The following is a 14,846-nucleotide window of genomic DNA, read 5'->3' on the forward strand; positions in this document are numbered from 1 at the left end:
GGCACTTTCTAATAGTCTACCATACCTTTCGGATAAACATTTGGGGCTATATGGGGGGTACACAGCATCATTCAACTATGCATCATTATGCACTCGGTCAGCAGACGATGATCCGTCTTTGCTATACGCCCTTGAGCCTCATCCTACATTTGGCTAGGTCAGGTGAGCATCGAAGGGTCGACGCCGATTTGAGTTCTGTAGCTCTAGATCGTCCAGGCTCGAGCCAAGGCTAGGAGCCGCCTTTTGGTTCATAGACCCAAGATATTTGGGTCTTGGCATCGAATATGGATGGCGGCCACCCGCTCATAGACAGCTCTGGACTAACTGGTGTCCAATCACAGCTTTCCCTTTGCTCAGACCCTGTCGGGCCTCATGGCAAAGAACAATACGAGAACGGCAGTACGGCAGAATCTTTGGCACGCGTGACCGACTTGACCAATGCTGAGGGACATTGAGGCTGCATTGCCGAATTGGACAAACAGAAACTACAAAGGTACCTCTATTGGGTCCCATAGGTCAACCTTCCTGTATTGAGGAACTTCTGTATCCGGAGCTTAGTATGTATGCCGTATTACGATATTGCGTGATTCTAGCTGCGACTGAGGACGTCCCAGCGATATCTCACTGATCTAGTCTGATATAGGGCTTGTCTAAGATAAAACTAAGGAGATGAAGAAGCAACGAGACACTGGGAGACGATGCTGGAGAAAGTGTTACACAGATCATAGATGATCCCCAGTTCGATAGACAGGAACCACGCCGCCGCGGCCAAGTTCTTGCTCAATCTAGCTCGGTACTGGTGGCTACCCAAGGCGTAAACTAAGAAATAACCCGAGCCTACCTAACCTTCTAACATCCATTTCTGGACCTCAGTATTACCCCAAAGAGGTTGGCGTCTGGGGATGACATTTCAAGCCATAGTCGTGGGATCCCCCACGGTTTTCGCACATGGCACCAAACTATATCTAACCGGGGTTAGGGGGTGAGGGGGTGCTCCATATGCGGCTGTCCGTCTTGAACCTTATCCGACGGCAGATGTGTAGAACTAGACATCGCAGGCCGTTTGCATCCTTGCAGTGCCTGATGATAGTCAGCCATAAGGATCTTGAGCAAACCACCCTCCGTTGAGCGACAACAAACAGAGAGACACCCGTATGTCACGCCTACAACTGCTTGACTATGGAAAGTGATAAAGATATCAATAAAGGGTAAAGGAAGAAGCAGGTAAGCAGATTCTGTGGAACGCATTACTGGGAGCTTCCGAATCTCGTAGGATACCTATTCCATGACCGACTACACATAGAACCCCAGACTTCACGGGGTCGACTCCAGAGCCCAGCAACTATAATCGAGATCGCGTGGCTCCAGGAGAACGAGGCAGATTATGGGATTGAATAGCGAGCAACGCCATTTACCGATGTGCTAGGTATACGAGGTTCTCCCATTGAGTTTTCCCTACTCACGAACCCATGGGTTAATTGACGATAACTACTACAGCCGGAAGCGCCGTGGCGTTGAGGCCTAGCCACCATACAGTTAGCGCAGGAGGGTTTGCCACAGCAACCTCAGAGTACGATGGCAATTCGAAATATTGCTGATTCTTCAAGCTGCCGTCTGCCAAGATGGATGGGGAGCTAGATGTGCCCTGTTCAGCCTTGAGCTGCTCTAGCCAGACAAGGACGTCGATGGCCTCCAAATTCGATCATCGGGTTCGACTAATAAGCACTTGAGTAGATGGAGTTACTGAAAGCCTCATGATGTATACTACAGAGCTACCAACAATCAAGAACCATGGAAATTATGCGGAGTATGACGTCCTGGAATTCGTTACAGTGAACTGATTAAACACTGCCGAAAGTGAGCTCCTTGAGTAATATTACAATCATGGATCTAACACCAAGGACAGACCTTAACGAGACGGCATTCCGGCACAAGCGACTCCTGCTTGTCTAGTACTTAGGTCTTCAGCTTAATCTGGCCACAAGTTGGCTTATCGAGGTTGGGCTTCTGGAGCTTTACAAGGACCTTGCAGCGCTATACTAGACATCACCTTGGTGTCAAGACTGGACCAATGTGCGATCAACCATGCAGCATGTTGGACATTTCGAGCAACTGTTAGCTTCCGGGACGATGTAAAAACTACCCAGGCATGAATTCAGGGCGCCAATAGTTATGTAAAACCTGCCTACCGTGACCTGTTGGTATGATATATCCATCGACCCTACCAGAACAAGCACGGGCTGAAGGACCGAGGACTCTTCAGCTATGAGCACCTCAACCCAAGCCTGCTACATCATTTTGGAGAAGAGCTGCACGCCGCAAAATGCTTCAAAACGACGACATATGCGCAATATACTTGGATCTATGCAGTGGATAGGTAGCCCTTTATGTACCAGGCAACCTTGATGGCAAGCAGCTCGGAAACGTGCCGAGACCTCACTTGTTCCTCAGACTTGGCTGGTTCCCACGAGCAAAAGCGAAGGCAACATTGTATCTTTGAGTATCTGGAAAGTATACCAGCATACATGCATACAATTATGGCCTTGATATTCTGCTGCTTCTATTACAGAGGTTTCTAATGATAAAATTCACATTCAGTCGCTTTCCCTTCCATGAGGCTGTGTTAGTTCAGTGGTAGAATTCTAGCCTTCCAAGCTAGAGGCGGGGGTTCGATTCCCTCACACAGCAAACATGTCACGATGATATTTTGCAGTCCAGGCTTTTTGGGGCTCTGCGCATCCTTTTGCAGGCTCGCCGAGTTGCGGCGGACTGGGGCGGGGAGACCCTCCAACCTCCTGGAGAGATGTATCCATTTTTACCATCCGCGGTCTAGAGCGGACCTATCGTATTACATTATCGACAATACTTTCCCCACTCCTGGAAACGTGAATGGTATTCCCAAGGGAAATGTTACATTTTCTGCTACAATCCGCATCGCAAGTATATTATACCAGGTCGAGGTCGTTAGTTTAGTGCTGAGTGAATTGCATATCGCTGCAATCTCAATGTGGAGGTGGAGAAGCAGAAGGAGAAGCCGGGCTGCTAGTTGGCCAGGATAGGGGTTACCATAGCAAGTTATAAGAGTGCTAAGGCCCAAAGGCTACCAGACCATCTTCAAGTGAAAACAGAGGAGTCATGGAGAAACCTCAGTCAAACGACAAAACAACCGAATTGTGAACACCCTTTAGCCCGAAATCAGATATAATCCGACCGTGATTATGGGCCTCAATATATACTTATACATTGATCAATCACAGCTGCGCATTGGTGCATGTTGGCAGCATGTTATGATGTTCTAGTTGAGTGATACGCACACTTCTGTCAAAAAAGATATCGGTCAAGATGTTGGTAGTTCGACCGAGAGTAACACTTCATTGGCTGGCACGACAGGCTCAGGTCTTCCCCCCACCAGCTACTTCGATTGGGCAATCCATGTTTGGAGGGGCGAGGGATGGAGGGGCATTTCGATTTATTTGTATCTGGCGGTCAAGATATCGTAGGAGTAATTACTGGTTGCATGTGAACAGGAATTTGCTCGATAGAATATGACAAAGGACTGGAGATGAAGGGTCCAGAGTTCTCTGGGTAAGAGAAGGGACGAACGAACCTAGAGCTAGGTTGAAAACAGAGCAGGTGCATGGACAGTGAGGTACTGATGCACGTTGATTTGACAACACGACAGTGACGATCTGCATGTGCTTGCATGACTTTTGGGTCGTAGTGAACCGTTTGCTTTCGTGCCCAAGCACACAAACATTGGGGGACTTTCCCCTCTGCCTTCCTGCCTGGACGCATCTAGAGATTTCAGTCTTCTGAAGGAGTCCAACCCAGCTCTTTTGCGACCCTCGCAAGAGGTGAAGTCTGTTACTAGGTTCCCTACAATGTCCAAATCCCTGAGTACCACTGGGAGTGAGTCCGAGTTTGAGTTTATCGAAACACCAGAGCTCCGACTCCCACCTTTGAGAAGCACGCGGAGTGTGGTGTGCGAACTACTTCGGTGAGTATTAGCCGGCATCATCCACTACGAGTAGCGCCAACGGCGAACTAACTATTGCGCCTCTTGCTCGTCAGTATCCGACTATCAAGAATGCTCCGCTGCCCGCCGATGCTGCTGGCAGCAACTCCTTCTCGACCCTATTTCTGCTATCCCTGATTGCTGCCGTGCCGCTATGGATGTCATGGCAGGTTGGTGGTGGCACTAAGACGGCCATCTTCTTCGGCATATTCACGAGCATCCCGATCTTCGTGGGCTTCTGGATCGTGGCCTCTGCCATGTCTCCGCGCAAGAATGACAAAGCCAGGTACCCCGGTCGCTCTATCGAGCACTATCTCAACTTCAAGAAGCAGTCGGACCAGGTCAAGTACCATGGCCGCAGAAAGATCCCCGTGGAGACTTTCCATGAGATGTACTTTGACGGCGACGTCGATTTCAACGGCGACTGCCTCGAGGTCATGGAGTATAGACACGACTGGGCCAGCTTCCGCTTTACCCTGAGTCTCTGCAAGTTCTTCTTGTTTGGCATGCTCCCCGAGGTTATCATGCACTCCCGCTCTCAAGGTAAGCCTGTGTCGCTTGTAGCGCAAAGAGGCCATCCGCGTATCTAACTATGGAAAACAGACGAGGAGCAGGTGCGTGACCACTACGACCGAGGTGACGACTTCTACGGCTGGTTCCTGGGCCCGCGCATGATCTACACTTCGGGTATAATCAGCGATATTCACTCGGAAGAGAGCTTGGAGGAGCTCCAGGACAACAAAATGGCTGTGGTGTGCGAGAAGATCGGCCTCAAAGAGAGGAGACCCTTCTCGATATCGGATGCGGATGGGGCACCCTAGCCCGCTTCGCCAGTGTCAACTTTGGCGCTCATGCTACCGGCATCACTCTGGGCCGCAACCAGACTGCCTGGGGCAACAGGGCGCTCCGCAATGCTGACATTCCCGAAGAGCAGAGCAAGATTCTCTGTATGGACTACCGTGACATTCCTGTCCCCAAAGGTGGCTACAAAAAGGTCACGTGTCTCGAGATGGCCGAGCACGTTGGCGTCCGCAAGTTCCAGAGTTTCCTTAAGCAGGTCTACGACATGACGGACGACGACGGCGTGTTCTTCCTTCAGATTGCTGGTCTGCGCAAGCCGTGGCAGTACGAGGATCTGATCTGGGGCCTGTTCATGAACAAGTATATTTTCCCTGGTGCAGACGCTTCCACTCCTCTTGGCTTCTTTGTCGACAAGCTAGAGGCTTCCGGCTGGGAAATCAAGGGCATTGACACCATCGGCGTTCACTACTCGGCCACTCTTTGGCGATGGTACAGAAACTGGATGGCGAACCGCGACAAGGTTGAAGCCAAGTACGGAAAGCGATGGTTCCGCGTAAGTCACCTAGTCCGAATGAAGTTGAAGATAATGAACTAAATATCACCACATGACAGATCTGGGAGTATTTTCTTGCCTACTCTACCATTGTGTCCCGCCAGGGCTCCGCCACTTGCTACCAGATCGTTCTGGTCAAGAACCTCAACTCGACGCACCGCGTTGAGGGCATCGAGACCCAATACGGCCTGTCAGGAGCACTGGATGCGAGCAAAGTGGACTTCAAGGCATGGGCTAAGAAGAATGCCGACCAGTTCCCGACCAGCAGCACCACCTAGTTGGGGTGTATGGACGCTGCTGCGTTTGAGAACGAGCCAGGCTGTACGGCCGAGCTGTATGGATAGGATTTATTGCATGGTTTTAATACTGGGATTCACTCAACTACTACTTGTCAGGAGTGCATGCAGGATGCGCTTACCTAACCTACCTTGCTTGCATATCTATTTACCTTAACCTAGCTAGCGGTCCTTGGAGGTTTATACTTCAGTATGCAGCAGAACCGGTGAAAATGTTTCAGATGGAGGTCTGAGACGCGGAGTATCGATAGATAGCACTCGAATACCAATAATTAATCATTAGAGTCAATTGCGTAGAATCGTTTTCCTTGTGATCTATAGAAGAGAACACACATGGGTGAAGTAGATGCGAATTACCATGATCTGTTGGTATTTTATCTATTAATTAGCAACATTGTCCTTTCTCGATATTACTGTAGGGGCCAAACGAGACATCATATGGTCTGTGCTCGTTCCCCGGAAGCTGGCCCCTGTACGGCAACGTAACCGTACAGAATCTGTCTTAAATTATTGATCAATTTGGGCTGGAGTCGCCTGTTAGTTAGCGACCTGACCTCCTTGGCAAGCGCCCCCAACCCAGCTTTCTGTTTCGCGCAACGCAGCCAGCCGAGCCCGAAAGAAGCTTCGTCATCCTTCTTCTTTGCTACAACACCAACAGCTTTGGTGATTATTGTTCTCACCGCCCACCGAGGAGCCTCGTTGCTCTTCCTGTATTTCATCATTTTGAGCTTTCTCTTTTAATCCCGTCTGGTCTCGGCCAGTCCCGTGCATTCATCCCGCGGCGCCATGTATTCTAATTCCAACTCCTTCATGGGCGGCGGCAACAGCCTGCGCCCTGGCCAGCCGCAGCAGCAGTATGGCAACAACCAATTCGGGATGGGCCAGCAGCCGCAACAGCAGCAGCAGCCAGGTCAACAGCCCAGTCCCTTCGCGCCCCAACCGACGGGCTTCGGTCAGGCGCCCATGGCCCAGCAGTACACGGGCTTCCCGGGCCAGCAAGGTATGATGCAGCCGCAACCGACCGGTATGATGCAGCCGCAGGCGACCGGTATGCCGCAGCAGCAGCAGCAGCCGCCGCAACAGGGGCTGCAACCACAGTACACCGGCTTCCCTGGACAGCCTCAACCCCAGCAGAGCTTCCAGACGGGTGCACCGCCTATGCCGCAGATGCCTCAGCAGTTCCAGCAACAGTTCCAGCAGCAACAGCAGCAGCAGCAGCAGCAGCAACCCCCGAACCTCGGCTCCTCCTTCTCGACACCCACTGCGACCGGCGCCCCGGGCCTCCCCTGCGCCACCGCCCAAGCCTATGACGGCCCAGCCTACCGGTTTCCAAGCCATGGCGAATTCGTTCAAGACGGGCGGAACCCAGAGCCAGGGGCCGCCGGTCCCAAACAAGAAACAGGCCAACAAGATCCCCAATATCCGCCTGTCCTTCATCACGGCTGCAGACCAGGCCAAGTTCGAAACTCTGTTCAAGTCGGCTGTGACCGAAGGAACGACCATGTCCGGCGACAAGGCAAGGGATCTTCTGCTACGATCGCGGCTTGATGGTGATTCGCTATCACATATTTGGTATGTCCCCTCGCTTGCTGTGGGATAAACATGAAATGGCTTCTAACACAATTTTGAACAGGACCCTGTCCGACACGACACGTTCCGGCGAGCTCTTCTTCCCCGAATTTGCGCTGGCAATGTATCTTTGCAACTTGAAGCTGGTTGGAAAGACGCTGCCACCGGGCCTCCAGAAAATATCAAGAACGAAGTATCGAGCATGGTTGATATCATTAGTTTCAGCATTCCCGAAAACACTCCCTCGAACAACACTTCCGATTTCACGAGACAAAACACTGCGACGCCTCCGACTATCCAGCATCCTCAGCCGCAGCCCTCGAACGCGCAGATCCTGCAAGCTCAGATGACTGGATTCCCCGGTCCGCAGATGCAACCCCAGCCAACCGGCTTTCTCGGGCAGAACCAGGGTATGCAGCCTCAGCAGACTGGCTTCCCCGGCATGAACAATCCCCAGCCCACTGGCTACAATGGCCCGCGACCTCCTATGCCCCCAATGCCTACAGGCTTTGCCGGTGGCCTAGGGGTCCCCAGCGCTGCTCCCCTGAACGCGCAACCTACTGGCAGACCGGGACAGTGGGGCTTAGTGAATGGCCCTGCTGGTGGACTTCCGAATATTGATGCGCTGCAAGCCCGAATGATGCCCCAGCAAGGTCGTGAGCAACAAGACTACACGACGACCGGCCTTTCAGGTAATGCTGTTATCCCTTGGGCTATTACAAAGGACGAGAAGAGACGTTACGATGAGATTTTCCGAGCGTGGGATGGTCTGCATAAGGGATACGTTACCGGAGACCAAGCAATCGAGATCATGGGCCAAAGTGGACTGGAGAAGCCAGATCTCGAACGCATCTGGACTTTGGCCGATAACGGTAACAAGGACGGCTTGACCTGGACGAATTTGCGGTTGCCATGCATTTGATCTACAGAAAGCTGAACGGATACCCTGTTCCGGCTCAGCTCCCTCCGGAGCTCGTACCGCCGTCCACTCGCAACCTCAAGGAGTCACTAGGTGCCGTCAAGTCGATGTTGAACCAGGAAGCCGACTTCCGCAAGAACTCAGGCGCCTCCCTGCTACCGCAGAAGACTGGTGTCAGCTATCTCAAGAACCACTCATTTAGGGGTGGCTCATCTCCTGGCGCGGGAGGCCGCAAGGATGCTACAGTTTTCAAGAATAATGATGAAGCTGTTGGCTATCGATCGAGCGCTCGGCGCCGGGTCGGTGGTGGATCCCCTAGGCCTGAATCCCCCGGTTCTGCGGCTTCGAACGACGATCTCTCAGTCGAGCAGCTCAAGAAGAAGATCCGGGAAAAGCAAGTTCTGCTTGATGCTATGGACTTCAAGGATGAGGCAGCAGCTGAGGAAGACGATATCCTGGACAGGCGGGATCGCCGCGAAGCTGATGAGCTCTACCGCAGAATCAGACGTGTTCAGGAAGACATCGATAACCACCCTGATGCCGCGCTTATGAGTGGAGATTCAGAGGCCGAGCGAAGATCACTCAAGCGCCAACTGCAAAATCTTACGGACAAGATTCCGGAACTGGCCTCTCAAGTTCGCAAGACGGAGAAGGCTATCGCTGACGCGAAGCTCGAGCTTTTCCGCCTGAAGGATGCCAAGGCTCACCCGGGCAGTGCATCCACCATTATTGGAACTGGCCCCGGTGGTGCTATCACCGAGTCTGACCGACTGAAGGCCAGAGCCAAGGCGATGATGCAGCAGCGAACGGCAGCACTTACGGGCAAGAAGGTCGAGGCGGGAGGTGACGATCTCGACGCCCCTAAGCGATTGGAGGAAAGAGAGTCTGAAGACCCGAACAGAGAAGGACAACAACGAGCGTATGGTGCGGGATGTGGAAGACAGCGTCCGGGATTTTGCCAAGGGCATCGAAGATACTCTCAAGGAAGGCGGCAAGTCGTCCGCAAATGAGCACGAGACGCGCCGCTGGAACGATGCTTTGGGAGTTGAGGATGAAGTTCGCGACTTCATCTTCGATCTTCAACGTGATAGCCGTGCGGCACGTATCCGAGCTCAAGATCGCAGCGGTGGTCGTAAGGCCACTGCCGAGCCTGTCAAAGCGGAAGCCCCACCGCGGGTGGATAGCCCGGCGTCGGCGGCTCGCACTGCGACTCCGCCTGCCAGTGGCGGCTCCTACTCTTCGTACAAGACACCCGAGGAGCGTGCTGCCTTCATCAAGCAGCAGGCCGAGCAACGCATGGCAGAGCGTCTTGCGGCTCTGGGCATCAAGGCGCCCAGCAAGCCAGGCGAGACGGCAGCGCAGCGCATGGAGCGTGAGCGTGCCGAACGCGCCGCCAAGCTGCGTCAAGCGGAGGAAGAGGACGCACGCCGCGAAACCGAACGGCAAGCTAGGATCGCCGAGGAGCAAGGCGTGCCTCCTCCTGCCGCGAGTGAAGCACCGAAGGCCGGAGGCAAGAAGCCTCCACCACCGCCTACTAGGAAGGGCGCCAAGAACGACGACTCTGCCAAGCATGCCGAAGAAGAGGCTGCCAAGAAGGCTGAGGAAGAACGCCTCAACAGGGAGTCTCAGGAGCAGCAGCGAGAGACGCAAGAACTTGAGTATGTATTTCATGATATGTCTTTTAATGATTTCAACAACGCTAACTATTCGGCAGGGCACAAGCCAGGGAGCAGGAGAGTGAATTGGAGAAGGAACGCGCAGCCGCTGACGCCCGTCTGAAGGCCTTGGAGGAGCAGGTCAAGGCAGGGAAGATGAAGAAGGAGGAAGAGAAGAAGAAAAAGAAGGCCGCCATGGCCGAGGCCAAGGAACAGGAAGCTAAGCTTGCTGCCCAGAGGGCCGAGATTGAGGCAGCTCGCCAACGCGAACTGGAGCTTCAACGTCAACTCGAGGCTATGGATGGCGATGATTCCTCTTCTGACGAGGATGAAGGTCCTCAGCAAGTCACCCCTCAGGCGTCCACTCCCACTATTGGTGGTAGTCAAGAAATCGAGCGCCAGGCCACGCCGCCCCCGGCACCTTCGGCTCCGGCTCCGCCAACCGTCGTGACTAGCCCTCCCTCAGAAAGCGAGAGCCGCAACCCTTACCGTCGCATGATGTCGACGGATTCGGCGTCGGCACCCGCGGCACCTGCACCTGCTGCACCCGCTGCACCCGTAGCCCCACCACCACCAGCTCAGCCTGAGGTCTCGACCAACCCCTTCCACCGGATGTCGCAGGCCGCCCCTATTGCGCCCCAACCGACCGGTAACATCTCTCGGAAGAGGCCCGACACTGATGACGAATGGGGCTCTGGCAACGAGGAAGAATCCGATGATGACTCGGATGATGACCGTCCCGCGGCCGGCGCGGCTCACTTGGCATCTCTGCTCTTTGGCTCCATGGGTCCGCCACGACCTCTGTCAGCCGCTGGCAACCGATCTAATACCGCATCACCCGCCGTTGCATCTCCGGCCATCGCATCTCCCCCGCCTCCACCAGCTGCCCCCGCTGCGGAGGAAGACGCTCCGTCAAGTGCTCCCCCGCCACCACCAGCTCCTCCTGCCATGGATGAAAGTGGTGCTCCGACAGGTGCGCCCCCACCACCTCCGCCACCTCCGCCAATGCCCGAGTCGTCGCCTTCAGGCCCGCCGCCTCCGCCTCCCATGCCCCCTGCTGGAGGAGCTCCCGCGGCACCTCCGCCGCCACCTCCAGGCATGGACGCGCCTCCACCACCGCCGCCCCCTGCTGCGGGCGGCCCGCCTGCTCCGCCAGCCGGTGGTGGACGCCCCGCCGGCCTCTTGGGCGAGATCCAAGCCGGCAAGATGCTCAAGAAGGCGACCACTCGTGATGCCAGCCAGTCGAGTGTCGCTGGCAGGGTTCTGGGTTAAGTAAATAGGAGAGGATATGCATGACAGACAAATTCCTATCCTAATCGGCTCACGCATGAAAACCACATGGGTGAGTGAGTGGGTGAGTGGGTGAGCGGGTGGGTGGGGTTCAAGTAGTAGATAGTAGTAGTAACAACACGGACTTTATTTTCTTCGTCTATTATTGATAACCTCTCGAGCGGAATCTGGGGGTGTTTGTGTGGGTTTGGTGCAGCGAAGAACGTGCGGTCTGACTTGGGTGTGTAGCTGGTTGGCTTGGTTGACATGGGGTGATGATCATTGGATGGATGGACCGGAACAGGAAGGACAGACTGAGAGAGTGAGAGTGCATGGATGTTGTCGGTGTTGTGTTATAGTAGTAGTGGTATCCCTTGACTTCAGCCTTGCGAATGTTTTAATGAACTATTCACTCATACATGAGTCCTTGTTCGTATACACGTGCAAACATCCTTACCTATGCTTTCTCTGTGAGATAATGTTTGCCAATTCCGACTTCTGTAGATCTATATATATATAAAAGAGAACCAAAACGTGAGATAGGGATATGCACATCACACGGATAAATCAGCAAAGTGTCGCCTCCTCAGGGATCAAGTAGTTTCAACTAGGTAGTGAGGAGATGTACATTGGTATCACATTGATGTATGTCTATACGGCTGATTCTCTATATAGCTTCCCACTTTTTTTCTTTTTTTCTCTCCCCATCCACCTACCCTACCTACCTACCTACCCCAAAGCTCTCCTTCTACATAGCCATATTATTGTCCGCGACCACGGGCAGCTCCGTCAAGACGCCCGCCCGCACAGCGAGGTGCCAAAACGCATGCCCCCAGAAACGCGCATGCTGCGGCGCCTGCCAGCCGTCACCGTGCAGCTCGCGGAAGCGCGTCATGGAGCCCTCGACGAGCAGGCGGGCCTCGTGCTCGCCGCCGCCGGCGCGGACGAGAGCGTGCAGCAGCTCGTACTGGGTGTCGAGCTCGACCATGAAGCCGGCGGCGTGCAGCTTGCGGTGGATGTCGAGGGCCGTGTCGAGCTGGCCGACGTAGCAGAAGCCCTTGATGACGCGGTCGTAGAAGACGCGGTCCATGTCGTCGTAATCCAACAAACGGCGGCGCAGGAGCAGGCCGTTGACGGCCTCGAGGTCGGGCGGCTGGCGCGCGAAGTAGTGCTCGACCAGCATGGTGTAGATGTGCGGGCTCAGCTCGTAGCCCTGGCCCCAGAGGTGCGAGAGCACGAGCTTGATCGACTCCTGGGCGCGGTCGCCGGACCGGAGCAGCAGGTAGATCATCTTGCCGTAGGTGTGCAGGTTGGACTTGAGGCCGGCCCCCTCCATCTTGGCGAAGATGGACTTGACGACCTCGGTCTGGCTCTGGATGTCGTCGAGAGGGACGTTGGCCAACGTCCCGTCGAGCACGATGGTGAAGGTAGCGGCGTCGGCACTGATCCCCAGGCTGATCATGGTGTCGAGAAGGTTCTTGACATCCCGGTCGCGGCCGTCGCGGATAAGCGGCCGGAGGAGGATGTTGAACGTAACCACATCCGGACGTATGCCCTGTCTGCTAGACCACGTGAGCAGGCTTTGGGCTGCTTTAAGCTTACCGAGACGCACCAGACCGGCTATGGCAGCGTTAACCGGCTCAATGGCCAGCTTGAGGGCATCATCCGTCTGCTCCTTTTGGGCCACATGCCAACGCTTCGCCAGCTCTTCCAGCGCCTCAATCGCACCCTTGGGGTCACCGCAGTCGATCAGCCCAGAGACACGCGTCGTCCATATGGGGATATCCAGGGCCAACCCCGAAGCCTGGAGCCTCGACCATACAGTGTTCAACCCATTTAGGTTCCGAGCCTTCTTGCAACCATCGAGCATAACATTCCACGTTTTCAGAGTCGGTTTCATTCCGAGCCTGGGTAAAGTGTTCCAGACAGCGATGGCCTTGTCAGGGGCATTCAAGGACATGTAGGTGTTGATGAAGGAATTAAAGATGTCCTGCTGTTCCCGAAGCGCAGCGACTCGCTCATCGTGAAGTCGGTGGATTTGCCAATGAAGTCGTGCCAAACCAGATCCACCTCGGGCAGATGGCTCGTACCAAAGGCACGACTCAAACGCTTCTCGATGGCCAGCCGGCGGTCACTGTGTGGTTTGGTGTGGTTGGCCGCTGGGCTGCGTGAAGCCGGGTTCCGCGGGTCTATATTTACATTGTCGTTCTCCAAAGACGCCTGGATACTCGGCCATTGTTCCAGGATATACCTCCTTGTCGCCGGAGCCGCTGTTGATGACTTGTCCAGGTATTCCTCCAGCTTATGACTGCGCAGACGCACTGTACTGATCATGTACGCGACCTTGGCTATAAACCGAGCAGCACCTTGTCTCACATTCGCGTTGCTCCTTCGGCGATCCACAAGGAGTGCATATGTAGCAATGGCCAGAATGCTAACCCGAGGGCCTAGCCGAGTCTTGGGATATTGGGGAAACAAGGTGCTGAAAGCAGCGACGAAATTGTAAGATCGGGCAAGTCTGTTGGCGCCGAACTTTTCCACCCTCGGGAACCAGAATCCGTCAGTGATTTCGTTTTGCTTGCTACTGGGCTCGACCATGACATGTTTGGGAAGAGAAAGCACCTTCCACGACTCGACCAGATCCGTCAGCATTTCGTCTCTAGCGCCAAGATGCTTCTCGTAGTCCTCGATCGAGGCATAGTCAGCGAGAGATGGACTCATCGCGCAGAGACGTTCGACCAGCCTCTCTACCAGCATGGCCCAGAGACGGGGATCCATCTCGCCGACATCAACGCAGACGCGGAAGATCTCGGCCACCGGAGGCAAGTCGGTGGCTGTTATATCCTTCTTCTTCGCGTTGATCACCTTGGACATCAGCTTGGAGGCGACAGGAAAGAAAACCTGAGGTATATTGACGTCCTCCTGGCGAATGGCCGGATACAGCTTCTCTCGCAGGAAGTGATAGGCCTCCGAGACGGGGAGATCGCTGTCCACCATGGTCTCGAGATGAGCAATACCGGAGACCAAGTCTGATTCGAGGCCGCGAGGATGGTGGGCCTCGGCAGACGCCACAGTGTTATGATTCACATGGCCGATTATCTGCTGGAAGAGGGCGTTCATATCGGAGTCGGTCTTGGGTTGAAGTCGGCGTCGAGTCCGAGTCTCTTTGACGACCGTAGTCGAAGGCTTGTTGTCGCCCTGGGTGAGAACGGGTCGGAACATGCGACGACCCTCATCCTGCGAGCCATCCTCATTCTGCCCGGGATTCGAGTTCGGTGCCGGCTCCCTTGTGGAGGCTTCCTTTCCGCCGCCAACTGGTGGGGGTACAGCGGCGCCTGTAGTTGTCGAGTAGGAAGCTGGGGAAGGCCATGGTGCGGCTACTGCCCGTCTCGAGGCTCTGATGGCGAGTGCATGCCTACATAGCATGCAGATGGAGTTGGAAGTCGCCTTCATACGGACAGAAGGTGTGCGTTGCAGCGACCCAAGGAGCTGGATTCGATATCGACTATGAATCAATCAATCAATCAATGATTGTAGTCGCGGGACGCGCCTCAACTTTTTTTTTCCTGGTCGCAGAAGGCCACCGGCGGTAGTCGGAGTTTACATCTCATCCGCCCCGGACTCTGTTTTAGTGGGAGAGCCAGCTGGTTAGTGGAGAAACCACAGTTGATCCCCCAGAGTACCTGGTAATCCTTAGAATACATAAGCCAAGAACCAACAACACAAAAACTCTCACTTCTGCAGTATTCATTGACCGATGTATCCATGT

At 54.5% G+C, this 14,846-nt stretch overlaps 3 protein-coding genes across 3 annotated transcripts; 2 read left to right on the top strand and 1 right to left on the bottom strand.

Annotated features, from left to right (window-relative positions):
* Positions 1–3,881: 3,881 nt before the first annotated feature.
* On the top strand, positions 3,882–5,647 carry PG994_010215 (uncharacterized protein; the record flags this gene model as incomplete). Its single annotated transcript, XM_066861624.1, has 5 exons — positions 3,882–3,997; positions 4,032–4,558; positions 4,619–4,767; positions 4,800–5,369; positions 5,429–5,647. The coding sequence occupies 5 exons, from the start codon at positions 3,882–3,884 to the stop codon at positions 5,645–5,647; spliced, it is 1,581 nt and encodes a 526-aa protein (XP_066710734.1).
* Positions 5,648–6,451: 804 nt separating this feature from the next.
* PG994_010216 (uncharacterized protein) lies at positions 6,452–11,080 on the top strand (the record flags this gene model as incomplete). The annotated part of the gene is made up of 5 exons (XM_066861625.1): positions 6,452–7,168; positions 7,299–8,055; positions 8,115–8,996; positions 9,055–9,811; positions 9,868–11,080. The coding sequence occupies 5 exons, from the start codon at positions 6,452–6,454 to the stop codon at positions 11,078–11,080; spliced, it is 4,326 nt and encodes a 1,441-aa protein (XP_066710735.1).
* A 745-nt stretch (positions 11,081–11,825) lies between these two features.
* On the bottom strand, positions 11,826–14,530 carry PG994_010217 (uncharacterized protein; the record flags this gene model as incomplete). The annotated part of the gene is made up of 2 exons (XM_066861626.1): positions 11,826–13,094; positions 13,148–14,530. 2 exons carry the CDS (start codon positions 14,528–14,530, stop codon positions 11,826–11,828), a joined length of 2,652 nt encoding a protein of 883 aa, XP_066710736.1.
* Between the last annotated feature and the right edge of the window lie 316 nt (positions 14,531–14,846).

The sequence above is a fragment of the Apiospora phragmitis genome (assembly GCF_038363925.1).
Source record: "Apiospora phragmitis strain CBS 135458 chromosome Unknown utg000010l:1.0-9815664.0:1.0-9183399.0, whole genome shotgun sequence".
Taxonomy (NCBI): Eukaryota; Fungi; Ascomycota; class Sordariomycetes; order Amphisphaeriales; family Apiosporaceae; genus Apiospora; species Apiospora phragmitis.